Raw genomic sequence first — 23,551 nt, 5'->3', positions numbered from 1 at the left:
CTGCAATGCGTAAGCTTTCACTGACGAGTACCCCGGGAAAGTGTGAGTGGAAGCCGCGTTTGTACGAAGCAAAGCGTGACACATTGTATCCCATAGAAATATATAGAGCTTCTAGAGAATGCATGGAATAACCCATATTGGGGTTGAGCCAAGTTTAAATTTGTGGGTCTAGGGATGGTCCACATTAAAATTTTGGTTGAGCCACTATGAAAATCTTGGAGAGTTGGCCGAACTTGAAAATCTTGGGAGTGGTCCAACTGGAAATACTTGAGGGTGAGCCAACTTTAAAAATTTGAGGGCCGGCCTACTTAAAAATAAACAAAAAACTATATTTTCTACACTTTCAGAACACTTGCACATGTGAAAAATTCCAAACCTGCACAATACACTAGCAATTGATTTGTTTCCTTTGTCTGAGCAGCAATTTTGGCCTAGCGATAGAAAATGAACAACAGTTTATTCAGATGCACCTTTACAGCCAGTACAGTTTCTTCATCAACATATAAACTTGAACTGGTGATAACACTATAATCAGGACTCTTCTGGCAGAATGGGCACAGTGACTGTGAGTACCTGCAAAATCAGACAAAAAAAAGGGAAGACGGGTTTACTGCCAGGAACTGCAATTATTCTCTGGAACTTCTACAAACACAGATGCACAGCATACACAAACAAACAAAAAATCAGAAGGTCATATGATTTTTAACTCTTACAATGTCCAAAGAAAAGCTGCATACTTCCAAAGAATTCATCCAATACCTCTATAAATTCCATCTCACTGGCCCATGCAAAAAAAGATGTAGTTCAAACTTCAAAGCACCTATCTTTGCAAAGTGACTGACTGGACAAGTTGGTGATTCATTATACTTTGAAATAGAGCGTGTAACTAAACTAGGACGACAAGGAACATCCTTGTCCTTGTCTACTCTAAGCACTTGTTTAGTTATGTGCTCATATTTCCAAGTAACTTTAGGGACAGCAGAATTTAAACCAACATAACTAGGCTGTTCTTCAAGAGCCTGATGACCAGGGCCATATAGCCAGAAACATTTTCAGACGATGTCCGACTCCCTTTATGCATGTTCGCGCATATTTGTAGGCGTGAGCGTTTGCAGGTCTTTATACAAATACAAAATCTAAAAGTTTCACGGGGGGGGCGGGGGTGAGAAAGGTTAACAGCCACATGTTATATATTAGCCATGTAATGCCCCCCTTACACTATGCTCTCGTGAGGAGCCTGTAAAGTACTGTTAAACAAACAAATAAATAAATGAATTAAAAATGCAAACATTCTTTGAGAGCTTTTATATTGATATGTGTCTAACAATGGACAAAGGTTGATATAAAGAGGTTCCAGTTACCTGATGCTTGGTGTTAAATTCTGCAACTGTGCCATCTTCATCGACCGAGAAAGGAAGGTAGAAGTCGAAAGTATATTTGGGCTCTTCACTTGTAAGCCGCACATGGTCATCCGACATGTCAAGTACCAGTGATGAACCTGATTTCTGCAACAAAGGTGTAGAGAAGAAGTTAATCACCCTTAAGGTTATGCAGAAAATGCAGGAAGATTTTTTTTATCATTCTTTAAATGATTCCTAGAAGAGAAAACAATGAGCAGTTACAAAGGCCCTTCACAGATTTGGAAATTCTATTCAAAAAGGAGGCATTGAAATGTGCTCAACAATGTCCACTTTTGCCCATAGTGCATAAAAAGCGATGCGATAGCTCAGACAATTATTATGTACAGAAGGTATTCACACGTTCCTGCAGTACAACTTGAAATGAACTTTTGCAAGTCTAGAAAGCAACAGCAATGCATCTAGTTTCAGTCTTTTTTGTAGAGACACCCACAACATGCTGTCCCATTTCCTATTCAGTCTTTATCATTTTTACCTCTGGCATATTACTTCTATGTTTTCATATTTAGCTTATAAAATAGTCTGTCTTTGCATAATGCTGCAATGCACAGATGTTTCAGTATAATAAATAACCAGTAATGCTAAATTAATGCCCACACTGGTTATGTGCACGAAGGTGAGAGCCCATGTAGAGTTGGTGACAAAAGCTAACGAAACAGGGCTTCAGTGAAACGGTTCTACTCTCACAAAATGTGAACACATGGCATCAAGCGAAAATTAAGTGTGCTGTTGCCTGTAGAACTAACACGGTAATCTGTAATAATACAAGTCCTGATTTACAATAGACCATAAAACCTACACTCCACACATTATTGTGGCAAACTGTGGATTTGAACTCCTGCCTGCTGACATGCGTGACCATCTATCGTCTAATGCTCTCAGCATGCTTGTGTAGTGTCATAGTCTAAAACAGGGGTCGCAAACTCGCGGCCCGAGTAACTTTTGCTAACTGGCAAGCCCACACAAGAGTGACTTTGACCCATATTTTCCTATTTCCATGAGCTACACAGACATGAATGGTTATCAAGCACCTCTCCCTACCTTTCATGAGGCACCCCGTGCAGTCACCATGTGTTGAAATACAACCGTGGAACAAAAACACTATGTTTCAGAATAGGCGCCCAGATTGTAGTCATTCTGCAGATACTGAAGCGATATGTTTCTCGAGCACTGATGCCAAATCCCCTTCAGAAATGAACCATATATGACATGAGATACGGGAAAGGCCTTCTTCCAAATGGCATCATTAGTTGAGGTGAGTTTGAGACCCCTGGTGTAAAGCATGCACCTAATGCTAGCTAGGAGATACAGTTATCCGGTATATGCCGTAAAAAGTATCATGAAACAGGTATATAGCAAACTGATGACTCGTAGTACAAAATAGACTCATGTCCAGCTTATCTGAAAGTGTCACACATCTCGGACAGTCTGCTCAGATTGTGAATTGCGTGAATTTACCCATTTCTTCAAGGTTGCGTGAAATGTCACAGGTCATGCTACATAATGGTCTTTATTAAGCTAATTAAAATGCTGAATGTGTCCTGTGTCAGCAGGTCATGCAGGATACATGTAGAGGATATAGCACATATGAACACACCTTGGAAACTAACAATACCATGTGAATATCTTCCAAGTCACCACCACAACACTTACGATGTTAATTGCCCAAGAATGTGCCAGCCCATGTCCGGCATTGACAATTCCAATGCACCATTCATATTGCCAAGCATCATACATTGGCAATGAGTCTACCATACAGATGATCTGAAAGGGAAAATAGACAACCACACACTTGTGGCACATACCAGCGATTTCCTTGTGGCTTCCACCCATTTGTAGCACAAAGCCACAAGGAAATCGCTGGTATATGCTACAAGTGGGTGGTTGTCTATTTTCCCTTTCTTAACCCTTCTGCCACCTTGCGGGATTCTGCAGAACTGATTTTCAATACACATGCTGTGCGACTTGAAAATGGCTTTCAGCTTGCAAAACATCGCTGTTTTTTTTTTTATGATTCCAAAAGGACTTCTTTTTGGGTGAGTTGGTGCTTAGATTGCTTAGGTACGCTTGACTGTGGCTGAAAAGACATTTCGTCAAAAGGGGGTAAAAAAGAAAAGAAAGTGAAGTGCCAACTTTCTTCTCTTTTCTATCCCCCTTTTCTCGAAATGTCTTTTGTGCCACAGTCAAGCATAGCTAAGCGATGTTATGGTTCCCTGTGTGCATAAATAAAATGCTTTGGCGCAGCCTGTTGGCTTGCGAATACACAATGCGATGTGGAGTGCACAATGCTGCTGCAATGGCCTAAGAATGGAATACATTGGTTTCGTCAAATTGTAAATATTTCCACACGCGCTTCTTCTGTTATTTTTATGTAACTAGTCTGTTCCACGCGTAGCCGCTGCCTTGCGCAAGCCGCGCCCTAATGTCTGGGAACCTTCCAGATTATTTTGGAATCTTCTTATAGGCTGGAGCGCACAAACGCGAACAGTTGAGGTTATTCTGTAACTACCGCGGCGCCATCAATAAGGCTCAAACGTTCAATGCCGCATGTATAAATGCCGATGCGCTTTAGTGCAGATGAGAATACTGACGGCCGACGCACTGTTCGCCGCTATCAGTGTACAGCGTCAATTGCTTGTACCTTGCCTTTTCAGTTTCCGGGCACTGGTTCACCTAAATAAAAAAATGTTCCTCTTGAACACACAGAGTGCTGCCTTCATCAACGTCACGACCACGTGACAATATAATGTGAATATAATATGAAAAAGGCGCGGTGGGTTCGTCAAGCTCCAAAGACAGCTCTTATTCGCCACTCCTCTGCAGTTTTTGAAATGTACAAAATAAAGTTGATTGATTGATTGATTGATTGATTGATTGATTGATTGATTGATTGATTGATTGATTGATTGATTGATTGATTGATTGATTGAAAACCTGTGTATTGGGGAAGGGTCAGATTTGTATTAGCATCATTCGGAGACATAAGATGCATTTACGGAAACTGCGAGACAAACCTGGCCGCAAAGATATCTCCAGTTCGATATTTCATGACTGCAACAACTCACTGAAAACATCAGGTGCTTACGAATAAACGTCAATACACGACAGAGTCCTTTTATCGTTTCTACTGAGCGGCACGGCGATCCTCTGGCGACGAACCGCCGCAGGTAGTATACTTCATTGCAAGGTCACTTTTACTGTTCAGACGCACCGCCTCAATAAGCTGTGCATCCTTCCCCGCACTACACCGCTACGATGCGGAGAAGTTTACTTGAGTCAATAAAGAGTGAGCACAGCATCGATTTCTTAAACTTCACTGTACTACAGCGCTATGATGTGGCAAAGTTTACTTTGGTAAAGTGAACGCGAGCCATCGATTTCTTGAGCGTGCTTCGCCGCACTACACCGCTACAATGCAGCAGAGTTTAAGTCTGCAAACTGAGCGTGAGTCATCAATTTATCGTGAGTGCTTCACCGCACTGCACCACTACGATGCGACGAGTTTATTTTAGTAAAAACGCATGGGCCATCGATTTCTTGGGTGTGCTTCACCGCACTACACAGCTACGATGCAGCGAAGTTTACTTCAGTAAACTGAGCGTGAGCCATCGATTTGTTGAAGCGGGCACCTACCTCATTTTTCCTTTGTCGCATGTGTCTCCAATTTAAAATAAATAACTCGTTCCACATCTTTTGCAGCACCGTTTCTTCGCCATGGACATTTCCGAGGACGCGAAGAAGTGACCGCAGCACCTCAAGGGGAAGCGCACTTGCGGTGACCGCACCAATATAGTGAAGGTGGAGGGAAACGGGAGTTGTAATATACGCGCGCGTAGTACACGGCTATATTTTTGCATCGGACTCTCAAGGGTATGTTAAAACTTTCATATTGGCATAGTTCCATACGCATAAGCTTGGTATAACCTAGAACAACTGCATTCGCCTTTCCAACCATAGATAACCGAACCTACAGCGAACATTACAACAGACAAAGCGTCACTAACCACGGCAGGCAGGGAGAAGCGTGCAACAAGCGTGTCGCGTTGTCCGGGCAGGGTATGCCGCGTCAGGTCCACTTTCGCCGATCCCCGACACGAGAGAGCGCTGCTGTCGTCACCACCGCTGTTGGACGCGCCCTCGTCGCCATCACCACCGCCGCTGCTGCTAGTGGGTTGTTTCTGGTTCCTGCGCAAGAGCGAGAAATTGAAATTATAGCGCTTAAAGTGGTACTGACACCTTTTTTCGGAGGCGAGTTTACTCTGCCATACAAATCTCCTCTATGCAGAGATGGCTCTGAGCAAGTGTGAAGCTCAGCAAATGCCGATCAGATATTTTAATTTGATATTAAAGTAAATTTTTCCATGGCACACCTACCGACATCGACGCTAGCTTGACGTTAGGCTACAGTACTAATTCTGGTGACTTCACGCAGCAGTCTGGCTAGCTGCGATGACGTCAGGTATCAAAACTTCCAAGACGGCTGCTTGTGCGTCACCAAAATATTCAAAATGGCCGCTTGTGCGTCACCAACGGTGCCACCCTAGCCATGGTGCGGAGCGGCCGTGGAAACGTCACTATATTGTGCGAGCACGTGACGAGAAGCTCATACCGTGTTGTGACGTCAGGGTGCAGTAGGAACCGAAACTAGCTTTTAGAAACATATACTGTAATTACTTTTTCAAGGTGCATTCGCGCTTAGCACTACCTTTTCTAGGCTCTGGGGGGCTTGGCCTTTCATTTGACGCAAAAAAAACGACAACTAAAAATTTTCGTCTCAGTAGCCTTTAATGTCTTCAATCGTCAAGATGAGGGTTATGAGAGACACCGTCGTAGATGCCCGTGCGTTAATGTAGAGCATCAGACTGAAACGTAATTCAGACATCGTAGAAATTTCTACCGAGCGCGTTCTCCACGCGAAAGAAGGAGTATGAATGCAGTATGAATGCAGTCGAAGAGATGGCTTACTAACAACTGCGTTGTTAGTCTGCGTTGTTAGTAAGCCACGTCTATGTAACTGTCTCTGCTTTCAGCATCTCGGCTACTATTCACGAAAAGTTCTCGCGCTAAAAGTTTTCGTAAGAGAATATTCCGACCAATCGCGATGTGGGAAGCCGATAAGTGAAGCCGACTGACCAATTGGGAAACGCACTTACGAAAGAGATGTGTAAATCCGGCACCTCGTTTTTTTTTTTTTCCCCGATTTCCACGTTTTAGGGGTTTTCTACGAGTGTCACAATGGGCCAACACGCATAACAGGCGAAAGAAAGAGTATTGTATGGATGTGATAACGTTGTTTATAAGGTATTTTAAGTAGTTGCTAAAGCTGGTTCTGGAATGGCTAACCTGATGCTGTCGAAGTCAACCTTACGTTATAATGGGGGCAAATGTAGCTGAAATTATCGGGGCCATGAACCGCTTTTGCAAGTAACCATCGAACGACTTCAGAATAAATCGACGTGCCAGGGCCTCACTTTCACACAAAACTATTCAGGCATCCCTGTATGGTAGTAGAGGCCGCGGGATCGATTGGGTGCAGCGTACGCGTATACAGGAGCGTATATCGCAAGGACTACCATCCTTTGAGACGCGTGAATTATGATATATCCCATTGTGTCTAGTCGATACCGTGGATAACGGTTCCTAATAATAATATCTGGGGCTTAACGTCCCAGAACCACGATATGATTATGAGAGACGCCGTAGTGGAGGGCTCCGGAGATTTCGACCACCTGGGGTTCTTTAACGTGCGCGTAAATCCATGTACACGGGCCTCAAACATTTTCGCCTCGATCGAAAATGCAGCCGCCACGGCCGGGATTCGATCCCGCGACCTTCGGGTCAGCAGTCGAGCGCCATAATCACTACACCACCGTGGCGGGGCGATAACGGTTCCTAAGCGTCGTACGTGTGAATGACGAAGTATAAAAGGAATGAGAAAAGCGCCAAAATGAGTCGGTTACAAAACACGGCACCCGGTGGAATTCGGCGCACGAGGCGCGAATCTGGCAACACTCTTGGGCGAAACACTACACTCAGTGGTGTTCGCAATCCCCGTGTGCGCCAAACACAAAAACAATGGACGACGCGCGCCACACGATAAAAAAGCTCGGGGCCTTAGTCATCGTCCGGCTCTCGTGACGACGACAACGCCAGAGCGTGAAACAATGGCGCGACGAGCACCAGGCGTCACGGCGAACACGAGCTTGTACGGAAGCAGCTTTCCAGCACACGATGGACAGGCAGACAACGCCGTGAGGTGCATCCGCCGAAGCCCACGGGGTGCCTGTGACCTCATTCGTACAGGAGATTGTGTTTCTATGAGATGACTACACGGCATGTCGGGTGCGCCGTGAGACGTCATTCAGCTGAAGACAAAGCCTGACCAAGCCGGGAGGTGCGAAGGTGCTGACGGGTATGTATTCATGGTTTAATGCATAGAAGTTATATTAGGGTGAGTGAGTTTTGCGTCGGTGGTGCAACAGCGCTAATACAAAAGCATAAATAATTTCGGGGTACACTGAACCCCTCTCTCGCCACGGCAATGCACGTTGACTAAATGCGTCATCGTCATCATTTATTAGGGCTTTCTACAAGGCATTACATACGGCGGTGTAAGAAATAACATAATGGACATGTCATAACACGAATGTAATACTCGGAGCAGCTGAACAATGCCGAACAAGATAATCTAGTTGCTGTAAGTTATAATAGCGGTTGTGATAACATTTGTTGGAGACATTAGGAAATCAAACCCTGAGAAAGATAAAATGCGACCGCCATGAAAGAACCATATCTGTCATGCCATGTATGTTAGACGGCAGAGTCATCTTGCGGTCAACAGAGTTACGGGAGCCTCTTCGTTCGTTATTGTTACTCTGACGTAGAATAATGAATGTTGTACACATAATGTGGCCGCTAAAACTATACGTGCGCTGACCCGCCATAGATGGAAACGCGCCAGAAGAACACCCTTTCTTTTAAAGTGTAAACAGTTGCACCCTTTAGGGTGTTTCTTTTGTCGCGCAATGACTGTCGTCTACCTTGCGTGTCCTTTCCTTGATTTAACGCCGCGCGCCTGGCACTTCGAAGTCGCGAACGGCGTGTGCGTTGTCAGCGTGACATAGCATTGTCCCCTAGAAATTTCTGGGGGACAATGCAATGACATATCATTGTCCCCCAGACATAGCATGATTTGTCAGCATGTACCGCGGAGGGTTATCAAGGTCGAAGGCAGACGTAGCACGGAGTTCAAAACACTGACAAGAAAAAAATCCCAGCACGGTGGGAAAGGCGCCTAGCCTGTTTCACAGGGCTAGGCGTTCAGCGAATACTTTCCTACAATTTATACAGCAATCCTGCTGGTTGCCATGCCTCGTGAGCTGTCACAGAGGCACGGAGAAGAGAAACAACAAGTTTAGACACGGCCGCTAAACACGCCCGACCGCGTGTGGGATAACAAGCGCGAGCACAGCAAGCCGCCACCGGCTGCAAACAAGCGGAGACATTGTCCGCGACACACCTGAGAATCTCCCACAATAACTCTCCTCTTGCCCTCCCTTCAACCCCGAAGACAGCCAACCGTCCCGACGGCGCTTGCAGAAAGATGCGAGTCCACAAATACCCTGCTCGGCCAGCAGGGGTCATCTTCGCTGACTCCTACCACTTTGTTCTGTCTGAAGACCTTTGGGAAACACACTGGCAGCATTATTAAGGCAGAAACGTTCGGTGCCACATCGAACGCAAAAATTTATCGTCGGCGTCTACGAGATTCGGTGAGACCTGACAATACTTCGCGAGACCGGCGTCAACCCGAATGATGCAAAAAAAAAACAATAACTAATAAAAGTCGCTCAAAAGTCACGCTAAACTCAAGTGAATATGTCTGTGAATTCGGCACATCAAAAGTCACATGACCTCAATGTAACATGACGCCATGAATGACATCACCCGGTGACGTCAACATGACATCACAGATCGCCAGAATTTGTGACGGCATTATGACGTCGTCAACATGACGTCGCATGACGCCATCGTCAAAGGCGGGTCACGTGCAAAACCATGTGGGATGCAGAAAGTTTGCAACACTTGCAATGCTACACAAAGCTTCCGGACGGAGGGGTGGATAAATACATCGGGTGAAAAGAAGATGGCTTTCGCCTTCGAGTAGTCTTTCGCGACTACACAAGGGATCCTGTGAGTTTTCTCAAACGAACACGCCGAGACCGAGACCGCCAGTATACAACACACCGGCGTTGAGTGCCGCGCTCAGCGGGTCACTGCGCCAAACCGACAGCCGGCTACCGACGACGCTAGCTAGCTCCGTGTCGCAGCTTGTGGCGGCGGCTGTGATAAGGGGCGGGTGCGCGCCGACGCCTCAGTGCGTACACGCGTTCAGCGAAGCGTAGCCGCGGCCGCGGCATGAGTCATCGCAGGGGCACTTCCTATGCCCCCCCCCCCCCCCCCCCCAGCTCAGGTGCATCTTCATGGATGACGACGTCAGTGGGCCACCCCGTGTGCGACAGGTGGGCACGATACCAACTTTGGCGGGATGAGCCAGCAACGCGGGGACGCAAGGACACAATGCCAAGCTAAGCCACTTCAGCAGTGTAAACGATTGACATCTATTGTCTTCCTCTTTCGGCATCAGATTCCATTCCGATCCTATGATGCATAACTGGCGTAGCATCCCCAGCGAGCCATGGTGCTCCGTGATTGGTTAACGATTAAATAAACACGAAACAGAAAAAAAAAGCAATTTCGCTAGTAATAGTAAGTAGTAATATTAACCGGTCTGCAATACCAAAAATGCAGCTTTTAAGCGGAAAAAGGCAAGAAAGGGGAAGAACGCGGGGCAACGCAGCACTGACGTTGCCGCAACAGCTCGCCGTGACGTTGTACGTTTGAACGGTGTCAGCTACAACTATTCACTGATAAAAATGATAATAATGGACTATGCACGAAGCGTCAAATACTTAGTGTGGCAAGTTTCGGAATTTTTGAGCGCGCAAACACTGAGAAAATACGAAAGAAACAAAACAAATAATAATGCTCCACGATCCGTGATATCACAAGGATGCGTACATCTTGGGATTTCAAATCGAAATTTAAAAAAAAAAGGAGAAAATGAAATGTTGGTGTTCTCTTCCTCGTATGATAATCACAAAGAATAAAGACTCAAAAGAATAATCTATCAGCCTAAACTGACTCAATGTTCCTTTAGAGACTGGGAAATCGCGTTCCACAAGTGGCACTGCCTAAATTTGGAAAAATTAAACCTTGCATTACTTTCCCAATGATAGTGATTATTGAATCGGCATATCCTCATATAAAAAATTTCAAACTCAAATGCTCCCAATCTCCGTTCATTTCACTCTCAGGTCCGGAGCATTACAGAAGAGAGTGATTGCACAGAGATAAAGCCTCACTTCAAAGAAATATGAGTACATGAAATTAGTTCAGTAAGAAAATAAACACATTAAACACAAATGTAAAATTTAGAAGGATAACTACATCTAAAAAATACAATAAAGAACAGCTCGGGAACAGATAAAGTAAGAAAGTAATTAGTAACTTTTACATAAACGGGCACTTGAAGGAAAACAATTTCCCCCCTATTATAAATTACCTCTTCGCTGTACAAAAAAACACTACTCCAGTCGTAACAGCTCCCTCAGCCAGCGAGAATACGCGCGAAACAAAAAGGAGTAGATAGCTGGCGAGACCACCTTGAATTTTCCGCACCGAGACGCTATGAAGTCACAGATGTCGATGGCGTCAACTAGGGCCTACGCAGTTCTTAATCCGTAACACTGATGTACACGGTCCTTTGAGGAGGCCAGAGACGTGACGTACCGATATGCGGCAAATTTTCTTGAGCCAATGCGGTGAAACTGCGAAAAACAGTAACACTTCTAAATTCGCGACGTTGCACCAATATTCGTGTGCGGAGACTTGTTTTTGATTGAGACGAAGAATCCTCAATGCGGCTCTTAAAGGAGCCCTGACATCAAATTTCAAAGTCGAGAGGTGCCCTTCATTCGATTGCTCGGTATGCATAGGTCTCCTTGGCCAAATTTGGATGGCGTCCGTCGCGTGGAAGTAATTTTATTTCGAGGGCAAACAGCGTACGAAAGCTCAACGGAAGATTGATCACGCTGAGACATGTACACTAGTGCTACGTAACAGGTGTGATACATTCCGACCATACCATCCTGAGTGACGATACGCTAGTAACAATGACGTCGACGCTCTCACCGGCTAAGGTCATTCTGCCTGAAGAGGCAGAGAGATGTACCGTGAATTTATATTTTTTTGGTATAATAACATAGATTTAATCAATGTAGATAAGGTATTAGGCCAACATGAAACAAGGAAGCTTTTTTTTTTTTTCCCTTCGAGCCTGGTGGCAGACAAGTCACCGCCCCGTTTTAAAGGGGACGCTCATAGCATCCATCCATCCACTCCCAGCCAGTGGCTCTCCTCGCTGTCCCCATCCGTGCCTGCGATTCATCGTGTCGTATCGACTGATTTGCCCTGTGTCCCCAGCGCGAGTGCGATTAATCGGAGCGACTACGTGCCAGCATGTCGGGGAACCGCTGCGTAGTACGGACCTGCTCGTCGAGGCGCGGAAAAAGCGGAAAGTGCGTGGTGTTTCATTACACGTACGGTACACGCCAACACGACCACAAGTCATCGAAGTGGAGCAGCCTATCGATAAATATCATCGCTAACAAGTAACACGTATGTAGCGTTATTAGTGAATGTTAGTTCGTCCGTGGACTTCCTTGCGCTAGCGTAATACCGGGTTACTGCAGCCGTAACCGTGAGAGGCCGGATAGGTGGGGCCATCTGGCGGCGCAGAATTGTTATTGTACAAACCTATCGTATTCTATTTCTCCGCTGGTGTGCATTCGCTATGCCGATATTCCATAGACCCCTTTGCATATAACGGAATGCTGTGCACGCTAAAATTCTCTGATATATCTAATTGAGACACATCAGCGAGTATGGCCCAAGCGTGCGTCCCCGGGCACCTCCTCGTTGCTGCTTGGAACAGCGTCCATTTTTGAATCGCTGTTTTGCAAAGGGTCAAAGCGAAAATGATTCGCGACGTCGCGTATCTCGGTGATTCCAAGTTCCAGAATGCCGTCTTAAACACTACAGTCGATACTTTTGACGGCGACGACGGCTACGCTGGTGACAAGGCATGACTGAACGTGCGCGCCTAGCAGACGAAATGTTAGCTGAGCAGCTGATCCTCACGTCACTCATTTCTGTGGACAAGCGGTAAACTGGGCGCGGTCTGGAGTTGACCGCGAGGGAGCGCTGCCAGCGCTAAGAAATGGCGGGCTTGCCGGCCGTTTTGAATCGTGCTAGATACCGGTGATATAAATCAATAAAACAGATAGTTATTCGTCCCTCAGTTGCATTTTCGGTCGCGAATTGCAACTAGGGGGTAGATAACTACTCGTGGATGCAAATATCTTGACATGCGCAAATTTGATGTCAGTGCTCCTTTAACATTACGCGATTTGTATTAACCTGCACGTAGCTGTACCTTTACTAAATATAAGGCCTTCTAAATAATACACACGTAACATATGTTCCTTTAGTTAAATATTGTTTAGATCATTTAATATTTTTTTTACTTCTAAACCTATTTGTTCACGCGCTTGTTTTGGTTACCTCTTGTGTTTACCAGGTATTTTCTTAACTAACAATGTATCGGTATTAAGCTCTCCTCCTATATGTATACAATAACACCCCCTCCACTCCCTTCGCGTGGCTTTCGGGACGTTTTTCGAATAAATAAGTATCTTAGATTTAAGTTAAAATAACCAAAGAAACAGAAGCAGAGTCCTGTGACTGCACTATTGGCATATCTCAAAAGCGTTACCTACTACGTATTCACTGTGATGTAACAAACGGGATGGGTAAAGTGACCGTCAAATGAAACTCGAACGAGGAATTACGAGGCCGAATAGGATTCGCCAGCGATAGCACCACATCTCAGACCACAGATTATGCGGTCGTCAAACAAGGTTTAGGGCTCAAATGAAGTGTGAAAGCTGAAATCGTGATGACATTGAGGGTATACTCGTACTGAGCGAATAAAGAGGGAAAGAACGCGTTTCAGTCAACCCTAACTTGCTGACATTTCAGTTGTACAGTTAACCAAAAACAACATCTCAGAAAACATTTAATGCCCGCGCAGCCTGTAGCACGAACGAGCAAAATTGTATACGAGAATGTTATTAGCAAGTTCCAGTCCTGGGCCGAAGTACAAGTATACAAGGCTGCGTTGTGAGTCTGCGGAGATTTTTTTTTTCCCAGATATCATGGCCCGTAGTATTTTTTTTTTTTTTTTTGATTGACTGTGTGCATTCACCGGGTGCCCTTCATATTGCTCTCTACACTGCACACCACATCTTATACGTTAAACCAATATTTCGTTGCCATACGCACTGGCGTAGCCGAAGGGGAGTTCGGAGCCGCACGCCTCCCCCCCCCCCCGCTTTCCAAGAAATTTTTCAGTTTCGCATGGACACATACAAACGCACGCACGAACATACATAGAGTGTGGTTAACCCCCATCCCTCCGAAAAAATTTCTGGCTACACGCTTGGTCATACGCAAATAACTCGTTGCGAAATCCACTATGAGATGCTTTTCCAGCTTCTTGGCTATCATCAACGTTCTCGCTCCTTAGTCTGCTGGCCAAACATACTCGTTATACAAATGGACCCCGTTCACTTCAGTCAACCTTAATGAAAGGAGAAGCGAAAAGATTCGTGCAATACACGGTTGTTCAACTTGTACGGTGTTTACTCATTTGTCCACTCTGTCCATCAGTGCCCTGTTTGTGCATAGTGACTTGAATAATCAGCAAAAATAACCAAAAATAGAAAATAAAATAAAAAAAAACCGGCTAACGGTAGCTGGGTGTGTCCAGATAAGATCGAACACGCGGTCCCGGTCAACGTTACTAGAACAAACTCAGTTTCAGAGCTCCGTATCTCCGCCAACGGAGGAGGGTGGTCCGAACGGCGGTCGCGAGAACTAGCGGCGCTGCAGTTCCGTCTTGCGCCACTATCGGCGCGTCGTCTGCTGCCACGGCATAACGCTGCGGTCCGCCGCGCCGTTGCTCGCGGCAACAGCGCGGCAACTTTCTCATTCTACTAGTTAGGTAGATACTTAGGTGGATATGCATAAGGCCGTCTGTATGCATTGGCCCGCGTGCGTTGTTCATTGATTGGCTAAAAATCAATGTTCGGTCTATATTGCCACACCCACTTCTTGTTTTATTTTGATTTATTCGGGTTTGACCAGCAAGGACGGTTATAAACACTCGACACTGTCCGCGAAGCAGTGTTCGACAAGCTTCGCGATTGTAATAGATCGTTTTGGTAAGATTGCGCGCTGCACGCGAATGTTCCAGCTTTGTCGAGAGATAACGCCGCCATCAGCGATATCGCTGGAAAGTTCGATAGCGCCTGTATAAAAGCCGACGCGCTTGACCGCTTGTCAGTTGATCGACGGTCGACGCTCTGTTCGCCGCTATCAGTGTATTGCTGTAGTTTGACTTTCAGTTTCCCGGCCACAAGTTCGGCCAAATAAAGAGTTTCATCTCGGACGTGCCGACTGCTGCCTTCGTCGACATCACGACCTTGTGACAATATTTGAGCTGTCTACATTGCGCTTAACTTCCAAGCATAGGAGTTTCTAAGCGAATGAGGGTTTTCAGAGTAATTTTTATAACTACCACCACAATTTTAGCCGCTGCCGTCTTATCTAGACCAAGAACAACCCAACACGTTTGTAAAAGCCTTCATAGTACGTGCACAAAGAAGCGTACTTACTCGAGATACAAAAACGTTCTAGCAAAACAGTACTCATGTTTCTACAATTTACTGAAAAAAACTTTCTCGAAAACCATCACCGATGCTTTGCAATGTTTACAAGACACGTTTTCGCGACGGTTAAAGGGATACTGACCCAAAATCGGAAAATTTTACGAGAACTCGGTAAATGAAATCTCAGTGTGCGGTTACATCGAATAGATGTCGTCTCTGAGCAATTTTTTTCAGCGGATAGTTGTATTGTCGCTGTCTCATCTTTCTACGTCGCATCCTTCTACGGTGCCTTAAACAATTCGAACAGATCGGCCGTGATGTGAGCACCGAGCAGTTATTCGCACGTACTCTGTCGCTAGAAGAGTCGTCAGTATTCAACTTCAGTTTTTCAACTTCACCGAGCAGATGTTCCATGCCCGCAGCACTTTACACTGTACGACAGCTGTTTGCGCTTCGTGCTGTAGCCGTTCACTACGCAGTTAAACTGCTCGTCAACTACAATTATCTTTTGCACAAGTAAGTCTCCGTTCCCGAAGCAAAGTGTGGGATTGGGCTAGTTGGTATTCCATTATTAAACTGCTCAGCGCAAAAAATGTGACACGGTACACATAGAAAAGACGAGGACCAGCGCTGGTCCTCGTCTTTTCTATGTGTACCGTGTCACATTTTTGCGCTGAGCAGCCCGTTCCCGAGCCGGCGAGTGTAAAATATTCCGCACATCTTGTTCAATACCTCGTCGTAAAATCTCTCGAAAATCCACTGGTTTGAAGGCATAGCGACAGCTGACAAAAACTGATAACTCTCAGTCTCGGTAGCGTATATAGGTAATCGCCTGCCTTTCGTTTTGCTGTTCTATTTCTGACGGCTCCTCCAAATTGGGCACTGGGCTTTCGCAGGACGCCGTGCGTTTTGGAGGGAATTTGTGCCTAAACCCCGAACATTTTGGCTTTGAAATGTGGGGTGGAAGTGATGGGAACAAGCGCGGCACGGCACTTAGCGCGAGTTCCCACTTTCCACGTGGGATCAAAACTTCTTGTCCCGCAACGACACGACGATAGTGCTTTACAATGTCGTCACTCTCAAAATGAACGTCACAGACCTTGCATTTCGCAGTAAGCTTTCTATCTTAGCGATGCAAAGCTTGAATGGCGTAGGGTCTTTTGGAGGTCCGAAGAAGTGTCGTGAAGCGGAGTCGTCGTTGCGGTAGCCGCTCTTGCAGCCCGGCGCAAAGCAAGTCGGCATACCGCACTGTGAATCTCTTCGCCCTCGTTACGCTTCGTACATCATGCACGTGTCTTCGCACAAGACGCTAAGCCTGGTCAAGAACAGTCGCAAAAATGACGAGCTAACAAAGCGCAGACGACGCTGTAACCCACGTGCGCTCGTACATCGGCGGCGCAGATCACAAGCGCCAGCCGCGGGAGCTAGACGTGACTGCAGCGCCACTAGTTCTCACGACCGCCACGCGGACCGCCTCTCCGGCGGAGCTTTTAAACTGAGTTTGTTCTAGTAACGTTGGTCCCGGTCACCATTCCCGATTTTGATGAAATTTACTGTAGGTCTAGGCATTACACCCAGAACAATGGTTTCAAAGTTAGTATTGCGAAAAAAATTTTTGTTCGCCTGAAAAAAAAATATACCAATTTTGGCCGCAAAAAACACATTTCCGCCAATTTCGCGATTTATGAATTTTGAGCGCACCTAGGGAAAAAACGGTGCACTTCTCGGTCGCAATATTTATCGCCCTCGAAGAACAAGTGAAATATAATCTTATGAGCCTGTTATTTTCCTTCCTTATGGAAGCACTTTTGAAGAAAAAAATCACAAACTTGCCCAATCGCACAAAGTACCTGTATTTGAGGAATTTATTGCTGCAAACAAGTGAAAGCGAGGATAATAAAAATATGTACATATTAACTGTGGTATTTTCGCTCTCTTTTAAAATAATTTGCGCGGTTTTATCACGCTTCATTTTACTCGATAAGTGGCCTGAAACGTAAGTAATTTATCAAAAACGCCGAACTTTTAAAATACTTTTCTCAAAAAGGCCATTTTTAATTTCTTTTAAAATCCCTCTGATTGAAGTCAAGGACGTCATCCATCTTTCTGCATAAAAAAACGTTGCATTATTTTGGTTGCTAACAAGTTATAATGCGTCAAATGTGACCAAGCCAGCCTAGCGGCCGAGTCGTTCGTTATGTGCTGAAACTGGGATATAAGTTGTTCAAAATACTTGTACGTGACATAATCACAAATCAGTAGCTCCACGCCAAGAAATGCGAAGCCAGGTGTCATGGTTCAGCAAGCTTCGTCTTGCGATCAGCCGCCTGACACCCGCGGTAGCGGCCGCTCGATGCTGCGGGCGCTCACATTACATGTGCCGCTTCGACTGAGAATAAGCTACGCTTACGCGCGAAACTACGCTCAGAGGACGAACGAGAGAAGGAACGCATAAATGTGAATGTTAAAGGCTGTTAAGTGCCAACAAAAGCCATATTATACAACGAAAACTCTGCCGGTAATCTTGCAGTGAGCGCCTCTAGTAGACCGCTGATGTGTTGCTTTCCCTCTTCGGATGGCCTAAAGATAACTAGGTTCACTCAAACAGCAATATATGACATAAAAGCAAGCCATTTACATCTAAAGAAATGTCTCACACGTGCTTCCGATGGTCGAACAGCTCAAATTGCAGTTCTCTATCTCGTGGCAGAACACTTGTGCCAGCCGGCAGTGCAAGTCCTTTGCTTCATAATAATAATATTATCTGGGGTTTAACGTCTCCCCTTTGCTTCATTAAAGCACCGCTTTTACAATACTGTATTGTTGTGCGTCCACAGATATTTTCAACGCAAGCCGAGCGTTTATCACGATATTTTGAGGCTGCGGGCATAACAGGAGGGAAAAAATACATGAGCGCACTACTGGAGGCGCTCACTGAGAAATGATCAGCAGAGTTTTCGTTGTATAATATGGCTTTTGTTGGCACTTAACAGCCTTTAACATTCGCATTTATGCATTCCTTCTCTCGTTCGTCCTCTGAGCGTAGTTTGGCGCGTAAGCGTAGCTTATTCTCAGTCGAAGCGGCACATGTAATGTGAGCGCCCGCAGCATCGAGCGGCCGCTACCACGGGTGTGTCAGGCGGCTGATCGCAAGACGAAGCTTGCTGAACCATGACACCTGGCTTCGCATTTCTTGGTGTGGAGCTACTGATTTGTGATTATGTCACGTACAAGTATTTTGAACAACTTATATCCGAGTTTCAGCACATAACGAACGACACGGCCGCTAGGCTGGCTTGGTCACATTTGACGCATTATAACTTGTTAGCAACCAAAATAATGCAACGTTTTTTTATGCAGAAAGATAGATGACGTCCTTGACTTCAATCAGAGGGATTTTAAAAGAAATTAAAAATGGCCTTTTTGAGAAAAGTATTTTAAAAGTTCGGCGTTTCTGATAAATTACTTACGTTTCAGGCCACTTATCGAGTAAAATGAAGCGTGATAAAACCACGCAAATTATTTTAAAAGAGAGCGAAAGTACCACAGTTAATATGTACATATTTTTATTATCCTCGCTTTCACTTGTTTGCAGCAATAAATTCCTCAAATACAGGTACTTTGTGCGATTGGGCAAGTTTGCGATTTTTTTCTTCAAAAGTGCTTCGACAAGCAAGGAAAATAACAGGCTCATAAGATTATATTTCACTTGTTCTTCGAGGGCGATAAATATTGTGACCGAGAAGTGCACCGTTTTTTCCCTAGGTGCGCTCAAAATTCATAAATCGCGAAATTGGCGGAAAAGTGTTTTTTGCGGCCAAAATTGGTATATTTTTTTTTCAGGCAAACAAAATTTTTTTTTCGCAAAACTAACTTCGAAACCATTGTTCTGGGTGTAATGCCTAGACCTACAGTAAATTTCATCAAAATCCGGAATGGTGAACGGGACCTCGTGTTCGATCTTATCTGGACACAGCCAGCTAAGACACACCACAAAAGGCTTACACCATACATCGGCCAAGGCTTCGTCAGCTTTCCGGAAGGACCTCACGCTCTGTCACCTCATCGGCGGCGTAAGAAAAAAAAAGTATATATATATATATATATATATATATATATATATATATATATATATATATATATATATATATATATATCGCTGCAATTATCAAGAAAAAACAAACACGCGCGTCATTTCGCTTTATACACGCAAGCGGCAAAGGGTCGCTCGTTTTGTGCAGAGATTAAATCTGCTCGACCGAGCGTGAAGCCAACGTTATCGCCGCTATCTCGGCGATACGCCCGCAATTTGTACGCGAGGTCGCGGCGAGAGAGGTCGGGAATTTACGGCGGGAAACTCCCCCCTTCACCGACGGTGAGTCACCACTGCGGAACTCCACTGCGCTCGGGTCGCGCCGCCTAAAGTACAGGGAACCTGTTCCCGCACAGGACGAGAAACATTAAACGAGCGCAATTAAATTACTAGCAAACCGCTCTTCTCCAGAAAAATGCACGCGCGCCAAGTTGCAGCGGCGGCGTCCCCATTGTGCACTGAACGCGCAGTGTGTCGCAGGAAAGAAGTGATTTAGAGACGTATTCTGATCAGCATTCGTAAGTCTGATACTTCTTTGATATGTGTCGTTACGTACTGTTAAAGACGAAGGCCTTACAGATGCCTCATCAAAAGCGAAAAGTGACAATCGGCGACAACGCGAGTAATGCAATAAGTCATTATCATCTGATATCATCAACACATCACAGGTCGTCAAAATGTGTGACGTCACATACCGTAACGTTAAGTGATGACGTCACATGACATCGCGGCTCGTTCAAAAGCCGGCAGATCTTGGAGGAAATGCAAAACCAGATGCAATGCATTCGATCACAGAGGCAGTACAAAACCAGGTTGAGCGCGGAAATGTTTCAATGAGGGAGAGGGGGGGGGGGGGGCAACACGACCCCGCGACAATACAATCGACTGATGTACTTACATGGCTTTCGCCTTCGAGTGGTCTCAGACGAACGAATAAGGAGCCATGTGACTTTTTTTTTTTTTAAAGTATGTATGAAATGTAATCTTTACACCTGTCGTGGTCGTATACCCATTAGGGTGGCATTAAAAAAACCATGAGCCAGTCCACTTTGTGAAGGTGGATGACCAGCAAAACTATTCAGCCCACGACACAAAGGTGACACAGAACATCGAACCATTGCCGATCACACATTCTGCAACTAAATTGAAAATGCCTTAGTGGAGGGCGCCGGATTATCTTGACCACGTGGTGTTCCTTAACGTGCACTGATATCGCATGGTACACGGGCGTCTAGCATTTTGCCTCCATAGAAATGCGGCCGCCTGGTCCGGATCGAAACCGCTTTCGGGTCGGCAGCAGAGCACCATAACCACTGAGCCATGGCGACGTCAGTTTTAGAATAGCGTACGCAAAGCCTCGCGTTAGCGTTTCCCGCCACTGCGCATGCGTCAACGCTAACCTCTGTGGAACGCACGTAATATTTCGAAAATTGCGTACGTATCCAAGCAACGCAACTCCTACAGGCCCAATTTTAAAACTCTTTATTGTCTGAGTAAGGCACTTGAATAAACAATCCGAAATATAGCGCAACTCTTGCTTCTTCCCGCCTAATCGTTTCTCTTGCGCTAACTGACACCATGGTTTTTATGGTTTGTTTGAAGATTTCAGAAACAGCAATGATAACAAGTGAAAAATGCGAACAACAGAATCCCTGCACAATACGCTCCAACGATCACGTAAAGTGCCTTCCAAACAAGAAAAAAAAAAAAAAGATGCACGAAGCGTAGGCGTGACAACCACGCGAGATCAACACGATGATGGCCAGTCGCAAAACGGAATACAACGCCGTAAAATCACAAAGTAAATGACGTACACTACTGCAGTGAAACCCGAGGCGCGAAAAAGCCGAGCCCGTACTATTATCTAAAGGTCAAGTCCGTCATTTCCTTTCACGGCCGATGGAAACGCTCAAGCAGGCTCAATTTCATCTACAAAAGCAAGCAGATAAATCAAATGCCACCGGAACAATCGGGCGATCCACGACAGAAAGCGATCAAACGCACATCGTTAGCTCGGAAGAGGAGGCGGCAATCGCATGCAAAGGGGAAAGGGCGGTTCCAGTCAAACGACACGCGATGCGTCCCACCACCACCGACACCGGTTCTTGTGCGTACCTTTCGCCCGCTGGCCGTTTTGCCCCGACTGTTCACTCTCTCCCAGCAATATCCACGTCGCAAAGCCACGAGCCAACCGAACCCACGCCGCCGTGGGCCAGTCAGCGTTGCGACGACCGGACGGACGGACGCGCAGGTGTGTGCTCGCGCCTTCTCAGCCACAAAGCCTCGAACACGCGTGCGCAGCTGGACGCCGACCACTACAGACGCGGACGAGACGCTGCGTGTTTCCAGACCAGACAGTGCGACGCAGCAGGTTTTTTTTACACCACGAATCAGCTGGTGTGTGATCACGTGTTTGCTGATCTTATTTGCACGCGACGCAACCCTATTTGTGAGAAGGGCACGTGCAAAACAAAGTCTATTTCGGTGATCGACTACGCATCCGAGTTGGTGCTCGTGCCAGTGTGTTAGCAGTGTGTGCATTCGGGAAGTGCGCCAGTGGTGGCTCGATTCGCAAGTCTACTCAACCGGCAGTCCTTCTCCGAGAACTATAAACTTCGCGGTCCTCTGAAGGTAAGTTATTTGTTAAGAATACGCCTAGTATTCTACACATGAAGGATGGCAGTATGTATGGTTGAAATGCGTGGCACTTGAACGACAGCGCAAAAGACAGGACCAAGATAGGACAGCGTTGTATGTGTCTTCTCTTCCTTGGTCCTGTCTTTTGAGCTGTTCCAAGTAACGTACCGGTCTACAACTGTTCCGTGGCGTACTGAAGAACTTGCGGTGAAAAGACAGAACTCTCACCCGCCGCGGTCCGCGGTGAAGAGACAGAACTCTCACCCGCCGCAGTCCGCGGTGAAGAGACAGAACTCTCACCCGCCGCGGTGGTCTTGTGATCATGGCGCTTGACTGCTGACACAAAGGTCGCGGGACCGAATCCCGGCCGCATTTCCATGCAGGCAAACTGCTAGAGGCCCGCGTGCTAAGATTTAGGCGCACGTTAAAGAAGCCGAAGTGGCCTTAATTTACGTATCCCTCCACTACGGCGTATCTCATAATCATATCCTGGTTTTGGGACGTAAAACCCCAACAAATAAAAATAACTTTCTTGAGAAGTAAGAGCAACAAAGTGAAACCGAGAAATCTGCCGCGAAGTTTGCCATGCATACTCTGAGCTACATTCTTCCTTAGATGACTTCAAGCCCATCAACATGAACAAACTAGTCCCACAGTATGCTCTTTCAGGGCCATATGCCATGGCAACGAGGAAATACGTCTTTTTTTTTTTTTTGTCTCACAGCCGATGTTCTGCATGTATTTCATCGTGGGCATATACATTTGCTTGCGCGCGCAGCTGCGTACGATTTCGACTCATTCCTAGTTTTCATATGCTTCGGAAACGGATACATTTTGCAATACCTAGTTTCTTTGCGAAAACACGTTCGACCTGCATCGCTCGCGCGTCAAGTATACCGCAACTACCGGCGTAATACGAACAGCTGTTGTTCACGTGGGCGACGCGCTGATTCAGTGGCGCGTAGTACATACACGACCCATTTGTACCTGGGTCATGCGAGCGCGCATTCCAGCCGCCGTCGGGTATTTCCGTCACCGCGTCAGCTGCGGCGTTGTATAAGCGACGAGCAATCGCTAGACTCATCATGCTGCGTGCAAAACGCGCGCTTAGTGACTGATAACACGGACAGATAACGAAGAGGAAGCAGTTGGAGACAATGGCAGAAAGACGGCGTTGGTTATCGAAGTGATAATGGCCACGTCGTCAACGAAACTCGAATGCCGATTGCCACTGAAAGAATCTGTGACATCCGCGTAGCGTTACAGCGTTCTGTCGGAGTAAAGCAAACATATAACCGCAGTCCTTATATAACTGAGCGGTAAAGCGAGCCCAGACTGTATACTGCTCAGCCAACTGATACGTATTAACCGAATGATTAAGCAGTTAACCGTGGAAAACATCAAGGAAAAAAATGACGTTCGCGAGGACACCACGTCAGGTTAAAATAGCGATCGCGGTACGGAGCCAAGAAAAACTAAGCTTTACGAAACGGGCAGACGGAATTGCTCCTTGAATGGAGTTGGCTCAGTGTCGAGCCTTTGAAGGCGGC

The 23,551-nt window shown here is 46.0% G+C and overlaps 2 protein-coding genes across 2 annotated transcripts in view; one reads left to right on the top strand and one right to left on the bottom strand.

Moving 5' to 3' along the window:
* Positions 1-438: 438 nt before the first annotated feature.
* LOC119402202 (PIH1 domain-containing protein 1) overlaps positions 439-23,551 on the bottom strand; it is a 94,241-nt gene continuing 71,128 nt past the window's right edge. Inside the window, exons 6-8 of the mRNA XM_037669329.2 lie at positions 5,423-5,603; positions 1,362-1,505; positions 439-573 (exon numbers count right to left, since the gene is read on the bottom strand). Of these exons, the coding sequence (XP_037525257.1) occupies positions 532-573; positions 1,362-1,505; positions 5,423-5,603 (367 nt within the window). The 3' untranslated portion in view covers positions 439-531. The remainder of the gene's footprint in view (positions 574-1,361; positions 1,506-5,422; positions 5,604-23,551) is intronic.
* Positions 21,571-23,551, top strand: part of LOC119402201 (uncharacterized) — a 30,158-nt gene continuing 28,177 nt past the window's right edge. Inside the window, exon 1 of the mRNA XM_037669327.2 lies at positions 21,571-21,995. The gene's annotated coding sequence lies outside the window, so the exon portion shown is untranslated. The remainder of the gene's footprint in view (positions 21,996-23,551) is intronic.

The sequence above is a fragment of the Rhipicephalus sanguineus genome, chromosome 8 (assembly GCF_013339695.2).
Source record: "Rhipicephalus sanguineus isolate Rsan-2018 chromosome 8, BIME_Rsan_1.4, whole genome shotgun sequence".
Lineage (NCBI taxonomy): Eukaryota > Metazoa > Arthropoda > Arachnida > Ixodida > Ixodidae > Rhipicephalus > Rhipicephalus sanguineus.
This window is presented reverse-complemented; position numbering and strand designations above follow the sequence as displayed.